We start from the raw sequence: 22,626 nt of genomic DNA, 5'->3' as shown, positions 1-22,626 counted from the left end.
AAAAGGCCACTAACGAGATTGGGGGGTCAGGCTCGTTGATTTGGTTGATACATGTCATTGATCCCCATTGCGTGGATCGATGCTCATGATGTCAATCACTGCTTTGTCTGGTCCAGACTCAATTATTTTACAGACCGCCGTCATATAGCTGGAATATTGCTGAGTGCGGCGATAAACAACAAACAAACAAACAAACAGCCCCATTTACCAAAAGACTTGCAGCCATGTTTGTCTCCAGAATCACCCCCACTCTGAAACTCCCTATCTAAACTGACTGGTACATTAGTCAACAGTTAATTGAAAAAGCGGACATTGAATCAATATAATGAGATTATAGGTAGTTCCGGCCAGGTGATCTCACTGGCATATGATATTTATCGGATAGCGAGAACCAGTTTATTGCATTTGTTTATCCTGTTGATAACATACCATGATATGATATATACATGTATTGTTCAGCAGAACGGGGTGCTGTCATACAATGCGATCTTAGTGCTGAGGTGATTGTAACTCCCGTACCTTAACATAGACTTACGAGAGTCTTAGTGCTAAGGTTGTTTTGTACAACGGCACCCAGGAGGTCAAAATACCAATCACTTATAAAAGATAAAAATCACAATACCTCCATGCTAAAACTCAGTTCATAAATTGTTTACAAGAAACTCTCAAAGCAAACTTGAGATGGAATTGTTTTATTCATGTCACACAAACAGAACATTTTGTATAAATATATAATTTACTGCAAAATGAATAGTCAATATTACATGTGTTTTACAGCTTCAATTAACAGGTGTAAAGATGTACTCAGGAACAGATGGACAGGAACAGATGGACAGGAACAGATGTACAGGACCTTGAATGCTTTGTTTTGTTTGTCTGTTTGTTGTTCAACGCTGCACTCAGCAATATTCAAGCTATATGACGGTGGTCTGTAAATAAACAAGACTGGACCAGACAATCCAGTGACTGACGTCATGAGCATCAATCCACGCAATTGGGATACGATGACATGCATCAACCAAGTCAGCGAGCCTGACAACCCGATCCCGTTAGTTGCCTGATACGACAAGCATAGTTGCCTTTTACGGCAAGCAGGGGTTGCTGAAGACCTATTCTACCCCGGATCTTCACAGGTCACCTCAAATGTGACAATGATCCTAAACAAATTTTATTGAGTGAACTCAAATCTGTGTTTCCCATTCCACATGACAGGGAATAACATTGTAGTCTTGCAGTTGCTCAGTTTTTATTATGCTGTCTGTGATTAGTGTCAATTAAATATTTGCACATATAACAGGTATGACCCACAAAAACATAAAAGCACTAAATTAACTTCATACACAGTAGATTATGAAATTTAGGCTTCACCAAATTAATGATGCTGACCTCTAGCCTAAATTGGGGGGCACGGGTGGCCCAGTCGTCTAAGGCGCTGCGATTCGCTGTGCAGAGATGCGTCCCTTGGGCACGCCAGAAACCTATGATTGTGGGTTCGAATCCCGGTTCGACCAGATTATGTTTCTAGGTTTGTCAGCACCATACCCGTGCTCGTGGGTTTCACCGAAGTGGTAAACGTCTGAGACCTGCATCACTTGGGGCTTTCCTCCCACATTAAGCTGACACGCCGCGATATAACTGGAATACTATTAAAATCGGCGTAAAACCAAACTCACTCACTCACTCACTCACTCTAGCCTTAATTGTCTCAAGATGAAACAAATGGGAGTTATCTACCTTTTAAATCTCATTAATCAGCAATGATAGTGAGTGAGTGAGTGAGTGAGTGAGTGAGTGAGTGAGTGAGTGAGTGAGTGAGTTGGGTTTAACGCCACTTTTAACAGTATTCCAGTTATATCGCGGCGTGTCAGCTAATGTGGGAGAAAACACGAAGTGATACAGGTCTCAGACGTTTACCACTTCGGTGAAACCCACGAGCACGGTATGGTGCTGACAAACCTAGAAACATAATCGGGGCGAACCAGGATTCAAACCCACAATCATAGGTTTCTGGCGTGCCCAAGGGACGCATCTCTGCACAGCGAATCGCGGCGCCTTAGACGACTGGGCCACCCGTGCCCCCAATCAGCAATGATGATGACATACAGCACCATGTACAGTACGGGGTAAGTACAAGCAGTTTGACCGAATAACAACATTGACTTTCTCACAAAGTAACTTCTCCCACTTGCATCATACCAAATAAGGCATATTCAAATGAGATAGGTCAGGTCAACAATGATTGTGAAGGTTACCAATGTTTCAATGAATCCAGCATTTTCAGAAGGGAGGGGTCCAAAATATCAAAACCTCTCTCAGATAATGTAACTGCCTACAACATACTACATTTGGTTTTCAAAAGGGGGGAGGGGGACCCCTGGACCCCCCTGTGGAATGGATATAAGCACTGTTGTGCATTCATTAAGCATGCAGTTGTCTGCTGTGTCAGTACTGGACTGTCCATACTTGGATAAGCAATGTTGTGCATTCATTAAGCATGCAATTGTCTGCTGTGTCAGTACTGGACTGTCCATACTTGGATAAGCAATGTTGTGCATTCATTAAGCATGCAATTGTCTGCTGTGTCAGTACTGGACTCAGGACTGTCCATACTTGGATAAGCAATGTTGTACCTATAATCAGAAGATTATTGGACACGGTTGCCAAGAACATCGAGTCATCAGCATGGTGCTGCAAGGTTGGTGACTGTCAGGGTGCTGTTGTACAAAACAACCTTCACGCTACGACTGTCATAAGTCTATGTTTAGGTATGGGAGGTACGATTCACCTCAGCGCCAAGATCGCTTTGTACAACTGCACCCAGAACTGATTCATTTACTTGTGTAAACAGACTTGACAAGGTATCCCATGAGAAACAGAATTACAGTGCCTACTGGGAGCTGTGTGATCTATGTGATCTATGTGATCTATGCTGTGTACAGTAAATTGTATTTGACGAAAAAATTGGCCATGTCCTTACAATGACTGTATAAATGCCAGCAATGGGAGGTGAGGTGAGGTGAAATTGGGTTTAACGTCGCGTCCAAGATTATTGCACTTATATAGCGACGTTCCCAGCAATGGGAACTTTCAGAATAATTTCATTATTTCATTATGAAAATACACAATCATGTTAAAATATACAAGATGTACTGCTTTAAGATGACCATTTGTAGTAGATGAATAAAATAACTTGCATGCTTACAACTAAATATACACGCATAATTAGTTCAAATTATAATTAGGGCTATAGATTTCTTTAAAAGTTTTGATTTAAAAAAGTTTAGTTGTTATAGTTATTGAAATGTGAAAAAAGGCACATAAGTAAAAAAAAATAAGACACACGTCCCTGGTATAACCTCAGGACTTCATGTGTTCTGACAGGTTCTTCTCCAGCTCCAGTGTGGCATTGAGGAGATCGTCATCACTCTCCTCCTGCTGTGACTGGTATGTCTTCTCCACCTCCTCCGCTGCCCGCACAATGTCATCATCGTCGAAGTCGGACTCGAGACCATCACTGCTGATGTTGAAGTAGTGGCCAGGGAGGACTTCTGATGGGAGGGGCAGATCTGAAAAAATAATGTTTCGGGTCAGATTAACTGTTTGCAATTTGCAGACAGGGAAATATTCTGGTCATATTTTACTGAAGTTGGAGCTTCAGTTTAGAATTATAATGTTTTCGTTTCTTTTATCCATCAACTGGGTAACTTCATAATTATAATATTTTTTGTCTGAATTAATCTTTTACTTGAATTGAAGCATTCAGAAGATAAAATCAGAACTGAATTATTAGGTTGTTAAATATGTACTGTATGTTCAAATAAACACATAAATACAGACAGTTTGTTGCTGAAAAGATACTCAAGATAGGTATACATGTAGTTTGAAAGAGGTCACACAAGAAACAGATGTAGAGGTCACAAGAGGGATATGTGGAGGTCACAAGAAGCAGATGTAGAGGTCACACAAAAGACAGATGTAGAAGTCACATGAAGCAGATGTGGAGGTCACAAGAGGGAGATGTGGAGGTCACACAAGAAGCAGATGTGTAGGTCACACAAGAAGCAGATGTGTAGGTCACACAAGAAGCAGATGTAGAGGTCACACAAGAAGCAGATGTGTAGGTCACACAAGAAGCAGATGTGTAGGTCACACAAGAAGCAGATGTGTAGGTCACACAAGAAGCAGATGTGGAGGTCACACAAGAAGCAGATGTGGAGGTCACACAAGAAGCAGAAGTGGAGGTCACACAAGAAGCAGATGTAGAGGTCACACAAGAAGCAGATGTAGAGATCACACAAGAAGCAGATGTGGAGGTCACACAAGAAGCAGATGTAGAGGTCACAAGAAGCAGATGTAGAGGTCACACAAAAGACAGATGTAGAAGTCACATGAAGCAGATGTGGAGGTCACAAGAGGGAGATGTGGAGGTCACACAAGAAGCAGATGTGTAGGTCACACAAGAAGCAGATGTGTAGGTCACACAAGAAGCAGATGTAGAGGTCACACAAGAAGCAGATGTGTAGGTCACACAAGAAGCAGATGTGTAGGTCACACAAGAAGCAGATGTGTAGGTCACACAAGAAGCAGATGTGGAGGTCACACAAGAAGCAGATGTGTAGGTCACACAAGAAGCAGAAGTGGAGGTCACACAAGAAGCAGATGTAGAGGTCACACAAGAAGCAGATGTAGAGATCACACAAGAAGCAGATGTGGAGGTCACACAAGAAGCAGATGTAGAGGTCACACAAGAAGCAGATGTGGAGGTCACACTAGAAGCAGATGTGGAGGTCACACAAGAAGCAGATGTGTAGGTCACACAAGAAGCAGATGTAGAGGTCACACAAGAAGCAGATGTAGAGGTCACACAAGAAGCAGATGTGTAGGTCACACAAGAAGCAGATGTGTAGGTCACACAAGAAGCAGATGTGTAGGTCACACAAGAAGCAGATGTGGAGGTCACACAAGAAGCAGATGTGTAGGTCACACAAGAAGCAGAAGTGGAGGTCACACAAGAAGCAGATGTAGAGGTCACACAAGAAGCAGATGTAGAGATCACACAAGAAGCAGATGTGGAGGTCACACAAGAAGCAGATGTAGAGGTCACACAAGAAGCAGATGTGGAGGTCACACAAGAAGCAGATGTGTAGGTCACACAAGAAGCAGATGTGTAGGTCACACAAGAAGCAGATGTAGAGGTCACACAAGAAGCAGATGTGTAGGTCACACAAGAAGCAGATGTGTAGGTCACACAAGAAGCAGATGTGTAGGTCACACAAGAAGCAGATGTGGAGGTCACACAAGAAGCAGATGTGGAGGTCACACAAGAAGCAGAAGTGGAGGTCACACAAGAAGCAGATGTAGAGGTCACACAAGAAGCAGATGTGGAGATCACACAAGAAGCAGATGTGGAGGTCACACAAGAAGCAGATGTAGAGGTCACAAGAGGGATATGTGGAGGTCACAAGAAGCAGATGTAGAGGTCACACAAAAGACAGATGTAGAAGTCACATGAAGCAGATGTGGAGGTCACAAGAGGGAGATGTGGAGGTCACACAAGAAGCAGATGTGTAGGTCACACAAGAAGCAGATGTGTAGGTCACACAAGAAGCAGATGTAGAGGTCACACAAGAAGCAGATGTGTAGGTCACACAAGAAGCAGATGTGTAGGTCACACAAGAAGCAGATGTGGAGGTCACACAAGAAGCAGATGTGGAGGTCACACAAGAAGCAGAAGTGGAGGTCACACAAGAAGCAGATGTAGAGGTCACACAAGAAGCAGATGTAGAGATCACACAAGAAGCAGATGTGGAGGTCACACAAGAAGCAGATGTAGAGGTCACACAAGAAGCAGATGTAGAGGTCACACTAGAAGCAGATGTGGAGGTCACACAAGAAGCAGAAGTGGAGGTCACACAAGAAGCAGATGTAGAGGTCACACAAAAAGCAGATGTAGAGGTCACACAAGAAGGAAATGTGGAGGTCACACAAGAAGCAGAAGTGGAGGTCACACAAGAAGCAGATGTAGAGGTCACACAAGAAGCAGATGTAGAGGTCACACAAGAAGCAGATGTGGAGGTCACAAGAAGCAGATGTAGAGGTCACACAAAAGACAGATGTAGAGGTCACATGAAGCAGATTTAGAGGTCACAAGAGGGAGATGTGGAGGTCACACAAGAAGCAGATGTGGAGGTCACAAGAGGGAGATGTGGAGGTCACACAAGAGGGAGATGTGGAGGTCACAAGAGGGAGATGTGGAGGTCACACAAGAAGCAGATGTGTAGGTCACACAAGAAACAGATGTAGAGGTCACACAAGAAGCAGATGTGTAGGTCACACAAGAAGCAGATGTGGAGGTCACACAAGAAGCAGAAGTGGAGGTCACACAAGAAGCAGATGTAGAGGTCACACAAGAAGCAGATGTGGAGGTCACACAAGAAGCAGATGTAGAGGTCACACAAGAAGCAGATGTAGAAGTACTAGAAGCAGATGTGGAGGTCACACAAGAAACAGATGTGGAGGTCACACGAGGGAGATGTGGAGGTCACACAAGAAGCAGGTGTAGAGGTCACACAAGAGGGTTATGTGGATGTCACACAAGAGGGAGATGTAGAGGTCACACAAAAGACAGATGTGGAGGTCACAAGAGGGAGATGTGGAGGTCACACAAGAAGCAGATGTGGAGGTCACACAAGAGGGAGATGTGGAGGTCACACAAGAAGCAGATGTGGAGGTCACAAGAGGGAGATGTGGAGGTCACACAAGAGGGAGATGTGGAGGTCACACAAGAGGGAGATGTGGAGGTCACACAAGAAGCAGATGTGTAGGTCACACAAGAAGCAGATGTAGAGGTCACACAAGAAGCAGATGTGTAGGTCACACAAGAAGCAGATGTGGAGGTCACACAAGAAGCAGAAGTGGAGGTCACACAAGAAGCAGATGTAGAGGTCACACAAGAAGCAGATGTGGAGGTCACACAAGAAGCAGATGTAGAGGTCACACAAGAAGCAGATGTAGAGGTCACACTAGAAGCAGATGTGGAGGTCACACAAGAAACAGATGTGGAGGTCACACGAGGGAGATGTAGAGGTCACACTAGAAGCAGATGTGGAGGTCACACAAGAAACAGATGTGGAGGTCACACGAGGGAGATGTGGAGGTCACACAAGAAGCAGGTGTAGAGGTCACACAAGAGGGAGATGTAGAGGTCACAAAAGGGAGATGTAGAGGTCACACAAGACAGTTTACGTTGGTATCAACATATATCCAAGTAGATGATGTTACCCTCTGATTTGAAGTTGTCAGCCTTGCAATCTGGGTCATGGCACTTTTGGTAATAAACTCCTTTCTTCATATCCACACACAGCCTGGTGTAAACACAGATACAATCTTCATACTACCTCAAATAGACAAACCACCCATGCACTACTACAGGGCTGGGAAGGAGAGGGGGGTGGTTGGTTGCAAAGTTTTTTTTTCAATGGCAGAGTACTCAAAATAGGAAAGTGCTTCCACATAATTTTGGAATCAATTTGCTGTTGTAAAAAGAGTCAATTAATCAGTGTTTTAGTTGAAAACATGTTACCAAGTGATTTAGTTATGAGTTTTTTTATTCTTCACCCTAATCCACACCCCTACCCCACCACCCACGTCTGGTTCTTTGAAAAGGTATCTTCGAAATTTTTGGAAACACAAAATGGTCATGGACACCAATGGCCAATTATTTTCAAATAAAAACACCTTGAACAAAGTCAGAGGTACATGTATATAGCCCTATAGGCACTTTGATTTTGAGAAGGAATATGTTTAATAAAAATCCCTTGTGTCAATATGGAATTTAAGATTTTGATGTCTTGAACAAATTAAACGCCATTATTGATACTTACTCAATGCTCCACCTAAATCTACCTGTAGTACAGCCTAGATAAATCCCTGACACCACTGACATAAAAGAAATAATCACTGACAACAAAATGTTGACAAATTTTAATGATGCAGAAACTAACATGATGTTGTTGCTGCGGTGCTGTCTCTGTATGTTGGCACACCAGCGGTATCGGGCGATGTCATAGATGAGCAGCTCCCCCTGGGGGAAGTACGTCCAGTGTCGGATGCAGCCGTTCTTACCACTATCCCCCACTGTCCTGCAGATGAAGTCATCCAGCTCGGGATACGGGGACGTGGTGTAGCCGGCCAGTGTTTCTGTCAGGGATAGCACAATTAGTCAGTAGATCTTATATTGTCAGAAAATATTGTTTCTTCCATTGTATTCAATAACATGCTCTTTTCTGAAAGTATCGTTTAAACCCAGTCCTTCAATAGACTAGGTGACGAGTGATTAACTTATAGGCTTACCCAACACCCCAGACAATTTCAACACCTGTACTCTCACATACCACGGATCAAGTCAACCAGGACAGGGACTTATCTCGACCTGCTCAGAGGCCCATATCTGGCCCCTGCAAATGACAGTAAAAATTCTCTATTTGAATTTTAAAATTTAAAATTCTTAAAAAAATCCATGATTTTTTTTACCAAATTACCTGCAAATATCACTTGGTTTGACATCCCAGATAAATCCCCGCAGAAAGTCCAGGGACTCTGCTATAGCGAGACAAAATAACAACACATTGTGCCATGTGTACTACTTGCCTGTCTCATCATGAGATCTGTGTTGTTTGATTGCCTGATGTCGGAATCTGCTACCTTGGCTCTTGGAGCCAAACGTCAAGATACGCAGTCTTGGTGTGTATCTGAAACATGTATGCTAATATACTGAAATCATGGCTGTAAGCTATTTACTTTTCTGTGTTTGGGGTCCATGTCATAATGCTAAGGTTAATGAATCAGGGGTCTCATCACAAGCATCCTCTGTTTCATTCAGACAAGCATCTGCCAGGAGAGCAGAAATTCGGTGTCGTGTTTCGATCCCTGGCCACGTTATGCCAAAAGATATTAGAAGATGGTACTTGTTGTTACCCAATCTGGTGCTCGGTATTAAGGGGATGAAAAAATGACTGGTCGACTTGAAGACAGTGTCTTCTCACTCACAAACACACAAAACACACATGCATGCATATATATCGCCATATAAGTGCAGTAATCTTGAATACGACATTTAACCCCATTTCACCTTCAGTTTTGTTTGCTGTTTAAAGCCACGATCATCACTATCCCAACCACATGACAGCAGCATGTGAATAATCAAGTCAGTAAGTGATAGACATAATGAGCAATGCTCCACTCAATCAGGGTACGCTGACACACAATCAACCAGGTCACATAGCCCGACTATCCAATCAATTTAGTCAGCCCTCCTGGTCAACTTGATGTGAGTCTCAGAATGGAGAAATGTGTGACTGTTGGAAAACTGTTCTGAAACACTCACTTGACATTTGAAATGAGAGAGTCAGAGAAGAGGTTGAATCCTTCCATAGTGTCTGGTTTTGGTCTTGGTGTGTAGACGTTCTCAGCTGATACACGGAATGGGTTTTTCTTTCCCAACTTTGTGGACTTCAGCAACCTAAAGTTCCTGTTCTTTGTGTAAACACCTAAAACAAAGACATATATTTTACTGTTAGGGAATTGATATCGTGGCATCATTTTCAGAGTGAGTGAGTGAGTTGGGTTTAACTCCGCTTTGAACAGTATTCCAGTTTTATCATGGCATGTCAGCTTGATGTGGAAGGAAACGTAGACATGATAAGATGTGGGCCCACGTAACTGCTATATATTTAAATGTATTTTACATACCTGTCACGATGTCCATACCATTTTAGGGGCTAAAGAAAATCCAGCTTATTGTATTAATGAAAAAGTGATGTATATAAAACGATAGTCCATCAGTTCTAACTCAATTTATGAAAATGAAAAGTTTCCTCCGACACTGCCTACCATACCTACCCATATCACAAAACAGCATGGGCTTCTGGTCCTTGGACATCACCACCAGAGACTTCAACTCCTCATCAGTAAACTGACCCAGTATGTCACAGCTCTCACTGCTGACGTCCCGGTCTGTCTTCTCCATGGAGCTGCCACTACCTTCCATCTCCTTCAGGGGGCTCTCACTGCTGACGTCCCGGTCTGACTTCTCCGTGGAGCTGCCACTACCTTGCATCTCCTTCAGGGGGCTCTCAAAACCTGAATCATTTCGGTCTTCACTCTTCACCTCAGCTGACACAGCTGCATCTTGCTTCTCCTCACTCACATCTGATGTTTCCGAGGCTGCACTCGACAAAGGTGGGATGATCTCTGTAGAATCTGAAGGTTCTGTTTTAACAGGGTTGTCTCCCCCTGGTGTGCATGGCTGCACGCTGTCCAGCAGTTTGTTAAAGATGTGATGGACAAAGTGACCTGTATTACAAAATATCAAAACACATTTAAGGATTGACTGTGTATTTTTTTCGGTTCATTTAGGTACGAATCGAAAAACCAATGTGCAAACTGTATGAATCCGCGGAGCGCCGTGAACTAGGGGCGTTTCACAAAGCTAGTGTAATATTATGTACGTGTAAAATTGGCGTAAACTCTACGTGTGGTCTTGGGGTGGGGTAAATATTTACGCAAGCGATAAGATGGCGATAAATCTAAACACGGACGAGATTGCCAAAAATGTATGTAAGCGAGATCGTGTTTTCCACGACAGGTCGTTCATGACATCATCGAGAGGTACTGCCTATCACGACACATGATATTTTCTATTATTGGTAAAATGAGTGACAGACTTGAACATCTAACCCAGCGTTCCCAATACCAATCAGGTCTGAACACAACACTAGATTTCAAGGTGTATGTACATTTCACAATTTATGCCTTATATCAAGCACACCCTATGTCAAGCACACCTTACATCAAGCACACCTTACATCAAGCACACCTTACATCAAGCACACCTTACATCAAGCACACCTTACATCAAGCACACCTTATATCAAGCACACCTTACATCAAGCACACCTTATATCAAGCACACCTTACATCAAGCACACCCTACATCAAGCACACCTTACATCAAGCACACCTTATATCAAGCACACCTTACATCAAGCACACCTTATATCAAGCACACCTTACATCAAAGGTGCAAGCTGATTACTGTACACACAGCAGCAGTTACTGAAGTGTTCTCATGTGATTGACGTTGACATGAAAATTGAGAAATGAGTAATTTTAGGCTTAATTTGAATACTAGGGACTCCCAAATAAGTTTGAAACAACTGGGAATCCAACACATCCAGTTCAACAGATGGGGTCCGGAAGGTGAGTTTAGACAACCGTGTGTTCAACACAACGAGGTTTGACTGTTTTGTTTCATGGTGACATGATACTGGATACTTCTAGACAGTGATACACTGATATGCCCTGTTGACATGGAGCATATGGTCATGTGAGTTGCTGGGGGAGGGGCGAGGTTCAGGACAGGCGCCAGTTGGAGCATGATTATATCAAGTTATTCAAAACCCACTTTCTTCATCAGCAAACTAAAATTCCATGATGAATTTCCCCAAATATACACAGACAAAATCCCGGTTCTCCTCCGAGAAACCAATGTACAAGGTGTAGATTGAGGTGGCACCAGACAGTACAGTCCCCCGTCTATAGCACCCATCAAAAACCACAAAAGCAAAACAGTTACTTTAAAGATTCTGTTGATTTTTAACATTACAGGCTTAATCTTTAAACTGACTGTAAAAGTTATTTACCCTGCAAACCAGAGTGTCAGAGACATTAAAATAGGGTACTTATTGTTTCCCTGTCTGATGCTTTGGATTAAGGTGATAAAACTGGCTGGCTCAAAGTCAGTATACTGTGTCTGTTTTAGGTATTCATGTTAAACTGCAGCATTGTATCTCAGTGGACCAGAACAATAAGCCAGCATTCATCTTGACTAGTACAAGCAGGGGAACTAAAAACTAGCCTCACCTGCACCAATATTACTAGCCTCACCTGCACCGACATTACTAGCCTCACCTGCACTGACATTACTAGCCTCACCTGCACCAACATTACAAGCCTCACCTGCACCAACATTACTAGCCTCACCTGCACCAACATTAGTAGCCTCACCTGCACCAACATTACTAGCCTCACCTGCACCGACATCGCTAGCCTCACCTGCACCGACATCGCTAGCCTCACCTGTATCAACATTAATAGCCTCACCTGCACCAACATCACTAGCCTCACCTGCACCAACATTACTAGCCTCACCTGCACCAACATTACTAGCCTCACCTGCACCAACATTAATAGCCTCACCTGCACCAACATTACTAGCCTCACCTGCACCAACATTACTAGCCTCACCTGCACCAACATTACTAGCCTCACCTGCACCGATATTACTAGCCTCACCTGCAGCAACATTACTAGCCTCACCTGCACCGATATTACTAGCCTCACTTGCACCAACATTACAAGCCTCACTTGCACCAACATTACTAGCCTCACCTGCACCGATATTACTAGCCTCACCTGCAGCGACATTACTAGCCTCACCTGCACCGATATTACTAGCGTCACCTGCACCGACATTACTAGCCTCACCTGCACCGACATTACTAGCCTCACCTGCACTGACATCACTAGCCTCACCTGCACCAACATCACTAGCCTCACCTGCACCGACATTACTAGCCTCACCTGCACTGACATCACTAGCCTCACATGCTCCAACATCACTAGCCTCACCTGCATCAATATTACTAGCCTCACCTGCATCAACATCACTAGTCTCACCTGCACCGACACCGACATTACTAGCCTCACCTGCACCGATATTACAAGCCTCACCTGCACCAACATTACTAGCCTCACCTGCACCGACATAACTAGCCTCACCTGCACTGACATCACTAGTCTCACCTGCAACAACATTACCAGCCTCACCTGCACCAACATTACTAGCCTCACCTGCACCAACATTACTAGCTTCACCTGCACCGACATTACTAGCCTCACCTGCACCGACATTACTAGCCTCACCTGCACTGACATCACTAGCCTCACCTGCACCAACATCACTAGCCTCACCTGCACCGACATTACTAGCCTCACCTGCACTGACATCACTAGCCTCACATGCTCCAACATCACTAGCCTCACCTGCATCAATATTACTAGCCTCACCTGCATCAACATCACTAGTCTCACCTGCACCGACACCGACATTACTAGCCTCACCTGCACCGATATTACAAGCCTCACCTGCACCAACATTACTAGCCTCACCTGCACCGACATAACTAGCCTCACCTGCACTGACATCACTAGTCTCACCTGCAACAACATTACCAGCCTCACCTGCACCAACATTACTAGCCTCACCTGCACCAACATTACTAGCTTCACCTGCACCGACATTACTAGCCTCACCTGCACCAACATTACTAGCCTCACCTGCACCAACATTACTAGCCTCACCTGCACCAACATTACTAGCCTCACCTGCACCGACATTACTAGCCTCACCTGCACCAACACCAACATCACTAGCCTCACCTGCACCGACATCACTAGCCTCACCTGCACTGACATCACTAGTCTCACCTGCAACAACATTACCAGCCTCACCTGCACCAACATTACTAGCCTCACCTGCACCAACATTACTAGCCTCACCTGCACCAACATTACTAGCTTCACCTGCACCGACATTACTAGCCTCACCTGCACCAACATTACTAGCCTCACCTGCACCAACATTACTAGCCTCACCTGCACCAACATTACTAGCCTCACCTGCACCGACATTACAAGCCTCACCTGCACCAACATTACTAGCCTCACCTGCACCAACATTACTAGCGTCACCTGCACCGACATTACTAGCCTCACCTGCACTGACATCACTAGCCTCACCTGCACCGACATTACTAGCGTCACCTGCACCAACATTACTAGCGTCACCTGCACCGACATTACTAGCCTCACCTGCACCAACATCACTAGCCTCACCTGCACCAACCAACATCACTAGCCTCACCTGCACCAACATTACTAGCCTCACCTGCACCAACATTACAAGCCTCACCTGCACCGACATTGTCCTTGAAGACTACATCTTGCAGCTGAAAGACCAGATGTCGACTGAACTTCTTCTCGGTGCTGAAAGAACAAAACAGAAGAATGGCTCTATTATTTTCTATATGGATATCATCAGAGAACCGAAAGAAGGGTGAAATTAGCCGATAGGCAGCAGTCATTCTATATAAATATGTATCATTAATAAATCATCCTAATTTGCCATATGAAGCCCATACTCAGGCTGGACACATCTGGTCCATAAAAGGGCAACTAAAGATATAAGAAATGATAAAGGAAAGAATCAGCTTTCATTTGTGTATCAAAATTAAAGGATATTCACACAATTTAAAAAAAGGCAAAAAGCATTATGATGCATAATATTATAAACAAAGTATTTGATTCAGCCCAATCAGAACACTCACCTGGCATCAAGGTCGAGCACATCCTGCCGATCACACTGCACCCTGTAGTGATGCTGCAGCCAGGTACACACGTACTGGGGACAGACGACAAGGTGTTACTGCCGGGCTGGTCAGACAGACTAGCAGGACATCACATAGGTTCAATATTTATTTAATAGCTGTTTTGTAGAGATTACAAGGAAAGAACATAATAATATAAGGATAAACATCAAAGCATCATGTTCTGTCCTTACACATTACTATCTGTGTTCTTTCAAGAATTATATTTCATAAATATGTCATATAAAAGTTAATTTTCATAACAATAAGTCAAATATTGATTCCCAAATTATTACTTTTCAGGGGAACAAAACATTTGTCATGATTTCATTCAATATGTGCCTACCTTTCACTGCCATTGAGATGATGGACTTTTTGATTAAGTGTTAAGGCTGTTAATAGCAAATCATACATTCATTCTCATTTAGTTTTTATACTCAGATGCGATACTTCTCTCTATCAAGGTCAGCCAATCAGGTCATGTCAGATGAACTTTCTACCCAGCCAATCACAGCCAAAAGCCTTCAAAATTCTCAGAACAAGCATGCAAAACATTCGGAACACCATGTCTGATTTCTGTATCTCAAAAACACCCCTAAACAGGAGGTTCCCCATGGAGAATAATAACGGCATATTAACACCTTCTCATCTTTCATTCAATGACATCAGAATTTCTATTTGCTGTGGTTAAATTTCTCACCCACCAAACAGTTAAACTACCTGTATTGTCCAAGATCAGCAATTCAGACAATGATGCCAAATTCTTTAAGAAAGCTGAGTTCTGATTGGTTCAAAATCCCAAGCATTTTACTTTTTGATAAAGGCGGCCCAAGTTCATGTGATGTTACCTCCCACAGTGGGCTTGTCTGACCTTGATGGAGAAAGGTAAGATCTGATAGTAAGGAAATTTATCACACACTTTATTGACAAAGGTTAAGAGTTATTTGTGTCTATCACCTTTATAAATATTTCAACCATCTGTAATCCATTGCTGTCAGGATTGACTTCTTTAGCAAACTCCAGATCAAAGTACAGCTTACACACTCCACCTGCATCAAGGCATCAGAAACAACTTGTCAGGTTGGTGTGTTCAGAAGTTGTCATCTAAGAATAGACTTTCTCAGTGGAAGAGTCAGTAAAGTCAAAGTACAAATATGCAGGCCTATCATTCAGGTGTTTCAATATCAACAGATCAACATAGACAATCACATGATGCAAGGATCCTTCGTATGTAATGCCATTTTCATTACAAATACTCCTAATCCTGTTTTTGATGAGTCATATTTGACACAACATATTCAACTCACTCAGTGATAAGTTCCAACAAAAATAGCCAGGGACTGAAACAAATTGTTAATTTTCCCATTAAAATGTTTTTCAATCTCGATGTTGCCTTTATAATCAAGCAGGACTCACTAAACTGAGCCACGGCTATGTTTGTTTGTTGTTGTTTAACGCCACACTCAGCAATATTGCAGCTTTATGACAGCGGTCTGTAAATAATCGAGTCTGGACCAGACAATCAAGTGAATGACATAATGAGCATCAATCTTCACAACTGGGATGCAATGACAAGCATCAACCAAGTCAGCGAGCCTGACCACCTGATCCCGTTAGTCGTCTCTTAGGACAAGCGTGGGTTGCTGAATGGGAAACCCTGTCAAATAAAATATCACACACTATCAACATATTGATTATGCTCTTGTCTCCAAATTAAATAAGAGGTATCTAATCTAGTTTGACTGCCTAAAAATTTCAAAACAGGTTTATCTCTTGAATGATCCTACCAGAATATGTCAAAGTACACAATACATTGCAGGCTTCTGAATGAATTACATTCCATAATAAAAATAATAATAGGCCATTTATATTGCACATATCTCCACACCACACAGGGGCATACTCAAAGCGCTAAAAGCATCATGAAATAAATGCGAAGAGCCCTACCTTTGAACTTAAGAGCCCAATCAGCAAATGATAAAGCCATATTTACAATATAGTATGGACGAATAGCAGTCCACTAAGAAATATTGTTGGCTTTCTTTGTAAACTGAACTTTTTAACTTGACATGTGTTGTGGGTGATTATGCTCCAAGTGATGAAAATGTTTACTTTAACTGTATACAGTCAAGTCTTGTTAATCAGACAATCAGCATTATCCGACACTAATGATTGAAAACGAATAAATCAGTGCTATTTAGACCCGTTAATCTGACAGTCTTGCACTCTGACTCCGACACACCTAATTTGCAATGAATTACCGAAATCACTCATTAATCAGTCTCGTTAATCCGATGCAGTGTTCAGCGTACGTCATCTGCCCGCAAGTACACAGCCCGTGTTTTGATGCGAGACGAGTCTAAGCTCTGCAGTACCAGTTTCAAACTTGAGACTTCCATTCAAGACTATGTTTTTTAAAGTATTTTGAATAAGTCATACAGTCCATAACAGTTGTTTTGTGTTGAGCCTTAGAGGTTGCATGATTAGAAAACATATTCCGCTAACAATGTAACATAACAATATGAATATTTCATTTTTATTTTTTTATTACGTGTTTGTATTGTTATCTATCGTGTAGTTGTCCGATTTTCGATCACGAACGTTGATACCACTTAATTTCGTTTATCCGACATACTCGTTAATCCGACATAATCATATGCAACCAACCATGTCGGATTAAGGGGACTCGACTGTATTGCACACAGCACTCCACCTTGTACTAACCAAGCACTGACTCATACCCACCTTCTGGTATCACCTCATAGTGGTGTCTCTCACATTCCCTCAGTTGACTGAAATAAACAGTATCAAACTCTATATGAGAAGGGGAATACTTCATGAAAAAAAAGGTTATTTGAAAGCAGCTTTTTTGATCATTCCGAAAAGGATTTCTAATCTTTTCATTAAAATGATCCAAATGTAAACATGGTTTTACAACACCATTATTCCTCCGTATTTGAGGCAATAAAGTCCTGAAATGCTTCCAAAAGTTTTTAATACACGTCATAATTGACGCAATAAATCTGCTGAAGAAATCTAATTTCACATGGAGTATTTACATTATTTGTAATACAATATCAGTACTGTTTACTTATAGATCACTGCACAATGTGTACCTGACTACACACCAGCCAATCAGCTGCGAGTATTTCTGTCTAGTTTTTACTGCTGTCATAATGTATTTGACAGCAAACAAGCATATCCTGGTAGCAGGGTCTTGATTGGTTTTAAATCATGACTGACAAACTTAGAAAATGAACTTCATTAAAAACATGAAAAGATTTGCAAAATATCTGTCAACGCCCAATTGTCAGTACACATGTTTTGCAGTCGACTGAAATCTGTTGAAATCCATGAAATCTATTACGTGAATTTGATTGGACTACACATAGACTCGTAAATCCAGCTAATAATGTAACTCCGAAATACCAGCCTAGTTCAGCCAGGGTGGAAACTGGACTTTTATAGTCTGTTAACTCCCTTGCCTTGAGAAGATGTGACCAATATAATGGTACTTCAGGGCTTGATTTAAGGAACTTGATTTAACTAGCTCCAGGTGCATGTTGACATGAAAACCAGGTTGCACCAGACAAAACCAGGTTGCACCCTGGTCCCATAAATTTATCAAAGTTGGAATATTGATGCATAAACGAGTCGACATTTTTCAATAATAGGTTGCACTGGTGCATGTTTTATACAGCTAAATCAAGCCCTGTACTGCAATTTACCATCTAACACTGGCTCCCACAGGGCATATTGCTTGGGTGAGATCATGCAATATCTCCTAGGAGAAATTGCTTGATCAATGAAATTGCATCACAATGCTTTGCAGACCATTGTGACATCATCGGTTACCATGACGTTACAATCAAATGACATCACTATTCCCTCTGCCACTGAATCTATAGTTGTAAATTTACACCCAAGACACTGGATATTACTGTTTTACAAACAGAAAATGAAGGGAGATTAATTTTTCTTGTCTTCCAAGGTCAAATATATCATATCAATATCACTGGCAAGCCTTAGACATTTGTAACTTGTATCAACTCGTCTTGACATATTTGATCTCGGAAGACACTCGAGTGAGATTCTCTGTGTCACATGCTTCTTTTAATTTTTAACTTTTTAACCAGAGTCGTGGGATCTACGTATGTAGTCTATTTGCAGAATGCATTGACGTTGACGGCTCATGGTTTCTCTACGACGGCGGCTCTTGCTATTCGTCAGACACACTGCCCTTCTACGGTCTCCTTGTATGAACGGAATGGAGCACCTGCCTTTCTGGATGCCCATACCAGTACCCCTGCATGTTTGTTCTTTATTTCTTTGAGATGACTGCATTAAACTCTGTAACAAGGGTACTACATATTGTGAGGGTAACTACGGTGCCTGATCTTTCGAGTACTTCCGGTTGCAATGTAATTTCAACGCATTATGGGACTAGTGAAATTGAAAACAAAGTGGCAGTCTAATCTAGTCCGTGCTCCGGGCTGACCACTCAATAGCAAATGGGGATATGCAGTTGGTCCAACCCACCGTCCTAAGTGGGATAATTGCATACTGTTGTGGAAGGATAAGTTAAAAAATATAGGGAATCAGAGTATCCCCTTATCTACATACTTATCCTGACACAACAGGTCATGACTGCCCACCCATCCATGCCCCCAATGTTTGGATCTACTTGTCACCTGTCTACAGCCGATCGTGGGAAAAAGTGATGAGTAGTACAGGAGCATGCTGGGAACAAGGTGGTCGGAAGGTGAGTTCGGTTCATTATTGTTTTCACAATGTCCAACACTGTTATATAATCGAAGCAAGATGGAATACTGTATACTGTAGTCAGGATAGGTATATATAAAGAAGGGGAATATTCTGATTCCCTATGTTTCTGTTAATCTCCTTGGTTGGCTCTTCGTGCAACTCACAAGAGGTCTCATCCCAAAGATGACCTGTAAGCAACTGTGAGTATACCTGTAGTAGTGCCAGAATGTGGGGTAGCTGGCCACGAGGTACATCCTCTGTCCCGAGTCTCCCCCCAGGGTGTCACTCTCATAGGCAAACACATGGAGGTCATCCTGTAACACAAGCACATGGAGGTCATCCTGTAACACAAGCACATGGAGGTCATCGTGGAATGGAGTGAGTGAGTGAGTTAATGCTTTACGTCACATCGGCAGTATTTCAGCCATATCGTGACGGTCGTGAAATGGAGATATGGAGGTCATCCTGTAACAGAAGGACATGGAGGTCATTGTAGAAGAGAATATGGAGGTCATGCTGGAAGACAACATGGAGGTCATGCTGGAACACAAACACATGGAGGTCATGCTGGAACACAAACACATGGAGGTCATGCTGGAACACAAACACATGGAGGTATTCTTGGAACACAAGCACATAGAGGTCATCCTGGAACACAACATGGAGGTCATGCTAGAACACAAACACATGGAGGTCATGCTGGAACACAAACACATGGAGGTATTCTTGGAACACAAGCACATAGAGGTCATCCTGGAAGACAACAATGAGGTCATGCTGGAAGACAACATGGAGGTCATGCTGGAAGACAAACACATGGAGGTCATGCTAGAACACAAACACATGGTGGTCATGCTGGAACACAAACACATGGAGGTGTTCTTGGAACACAAGCACATAGAGGTCATCCTGGAACACAACATGGAGGTCATGCTGGAAGACAAACACATGGAGGTCATGCTGGAACACAAACACATGGAGGTCATGCTGGAACACAAACACATGGAGGTATTCTTGGAACACAAGCACATAGAGGTCATCCTGGAACACAACATGGAGGTCATGCTGGAAGACAACATGGAGGTCATGCTGGAAGACAAACACATGGAGGTCATGCTAGAACACAAACACATGGAGGTCATGCTGGAAGACAAACACATGGAGGTCATGCTGGAACACAAACACATGGAGGTATTCTTGGAACACAAGCACATAGAGGTCATCCTGGAACACAACATGGAGGTCATGCTGGAAGACAAACACATGGAGGTCATGCTGGAACACAAACACATGGAGGTCATGCTGGAACACAAACACATGGAGGTATTCTTGGAACACAAGCACATAGAGGTCATCCTGGAACACAACATGGAGGTCATGCTGGAAGACAACATGGAGGTCATGCTGGAAGACAAACACATGGAGGTCATGCTAGAACACAAACACATGGAGGTCATGCTGGAAGACAAACACATGGAGGTATTCTTGGAACACAAGCACATAGAGGTCACGCTGGAACACAACATGGAGGTCATGCTAGAACACAAACACATGGAGGTCATGCTGGAACACAAACACATGGAGGTATTCTTGGAACACAAGCACATAGAGGTCATCCTGGAACACAACATGGAGGTCATCCTGGAACACAACATGGAGGTCATGCTGGAAGACAACACGGAGGTCATGCTGGAAGACAACATGGAGGTCATGCTGGAACACAAACACATAGAGGCCTTTCTGGAATACAAACACATGGAGGTATTCTTGGAACATAGACAAATGGAGGTATTCCTTGGAGAAGTTCTGTAGCATGTACACTGATATTCTTAAGTGGTCATGAAGTTAGTTAATGGGTTGGATCTGGAAGAGCAACTGTATCACCTTACATCAATTTTACTCCGAGTGAAGTCGAAGGCATCTTGTTGTCGATAAAATGTTTTCCATTCAGTGCTTGGTCCAGTTATGCTGAAACATAATTGAAACAGATTGAAGGTTAACTAATCATGATGACAACATAGAACTAATCTCATTTCTATTTATATGTCATCAAATGCTGACTTTATGTGATTGAAAACAGATAAAGTAGATTGAACAGAGTATAATATTTTAATCAACTGTGTGCTTGATTGTTTGCTAATTTTAGCACATTTATTTCATTATAAACATGATTAAGGCCACATACCCAAGTACCTTATACATACATGGTGGCATGGTGGAAACTTGGATACAAAAACAATAGGTAAATTGTAATAAAAATTGTAATACATATTATCATGATTATAGGACTAAAGAATGTAAAGTCAAAGCATTTTATATATTTTTTGCACATGAAGACATACTGATTTTTTTATAAAACAGACAAGAAAGGATCTGATATAAAATTTCAGCAAATGTTGTACTGTTTATTTCAGAGCATTTATTCCTGCTGTTTTCTCCATCCTCATAACCCACGTGTATGTGTGCTGTTATACAACATGAAAAGAGAGAACTAAAACATATACAACAGGTGATTATTACCTGTGCTTGAATTCATGTGGAAGCTTTTCATCCTTGAATCTTTTCACTCTGTTTTCGACATTTTGTTCCAGTTCATGTCTTCTTCTGAAGAAGGATAATCATACATAACAGTACATAATAAAATCAATATAAATGTTTGCTGCACTAGGCTGGTTTACTGCTCATGAAGACATTTAGGCAACGGAGAACGTTTGAGGGGGGGGGGGGGGGGGGGATCTCAGGGGCACTGTGAATACTTTCAAGGTATAAATACTGTCAAGGATATTTAAGTAGAAACAAAGTTCAAAGGAAAATAGTGAGCGTAACATAAACATGATAAAAACATTTGAAAAAACTTTGCTCATTTGATTTAGAATATTAAACCAAAATGTTTCATTTGCTAAATTTCTAATCATGCCAACAGGTACAGTAATATACATCTGCCCTCCCTTTTCAAAAATTTTATAACCTCACTACACTACAAAATGACAATAAACATTGTAATCAGTACATCAAAATGTCACCACACTTTTACTGCAGTCAGGAAACCCGCTGTCACTTATAACAGTTTGAAGATTTTGACTTATAGGCAGAAATAATATTCTGTAAAGAAATTGCTTATGGTTTAATACTGGTAGCATTAACCGACTCCCTAAACGGCGTTAATATTGCGCTACGAAACCTCAAAATATGTCAAATAGACACCACAACCAAAATACATGGAGTGTCTTTCAATACTGGGTTGAACTCTTTGTCGTAATTTACCGCTTAGATTTCCTGTCATAAAATCGGAACACAGGAAGTTCTTTCGATGTCATAACTAACAATTTCGAAAGTCAGCAATTTGCCGCCATTTTGAACTCTTCTATGTTGAAAA

The 22,626-nt window shown here is 42.3% G+C and overlaps 1 protein-coding gene across 1 annotated transcript; it reads right to left on the bottom strand.

The window, feature by feature from the left end:
• Positions 1-3,077: 3,077 nt before the first annotated feature.
• LOC124128995 (DNA-directed primase/polymerase protein-like) lies at positions 3,078-22,614 on the bottom strand. Its single transcript, XM_046492480.2, has 14 exons — positions 22,515-22,614; positions 21,771-21,854; positions 21,140-21,218; positions 19,461-19,564; positions 17,232-17,278; positions 15,444-15,535; positions 14,448-14,521; positions 14,033-14,106; positions 9,901-10,353; positions 9,386-9,548; positions 8,650-8,750; positions 8,004-8,199; positions 7,282-7,364; positions 3,078-3,566 (listed from the first exon to the last, which is right to left on the bottom strand). Exons 1-14 carry the CDS (start codon positions 22,565-22,567, stop codon positions 3,358-3,360), a joined length of 1,812 nt encoding a protein of 603 aa, XP_046348436.2. The 5' UTR covers positions 22,568-22,614; the 3' UTR covers positions 3,078-3,357.
• Positions 22,615-22,626: the final 12 nt, after the last annotated feature.

The sequence above is a fragment of the Haliotis rufescens genome, unplaced genomic scaffold (genome assembly GCF_023055435.1).
Source record: "Haliotis rufescens isolate VD_foot unplaced genomic scaffold, xgHalRufe1.0.p SCAF_20, whole genome shotgun sequence".
In the NCBI taxonomy this organism is placed as follows: domain Eukaryota; kingdom Metazoa; phylum Mollusca; class Gastropoda; order Lepetellida; family Haliotidae; genus Haliotis; species Haliotis rufescens.
Note: the sequence above shows the minus strand (reverse complement) of the source record. Positions and strands in the feature narration are given on the sequence as shown.

Coding starts and splice junctions, on each gene's coding strand:
- LOC124128995 (XM_046492480.2), bottom strand. CDS start 22,567: ATGACATCGAAAGAACTTCCTGTGTTCCGATTTTATGACAGGAAATCT. Junction 21,855..22,514: donor TATGACAGGAAATCTAAGCG/GTAAATTACGAC, acceptor ATCCTTCTTCAG/AAGAAGACATGAACTGGAAC. Junction 14,522..15,443: donor TGGTTGAAATATTTATAAAG/GTGATAGACACA, acceptor GTCTGTCCCCAG/TACGTGTGTACCTGGCTGCA.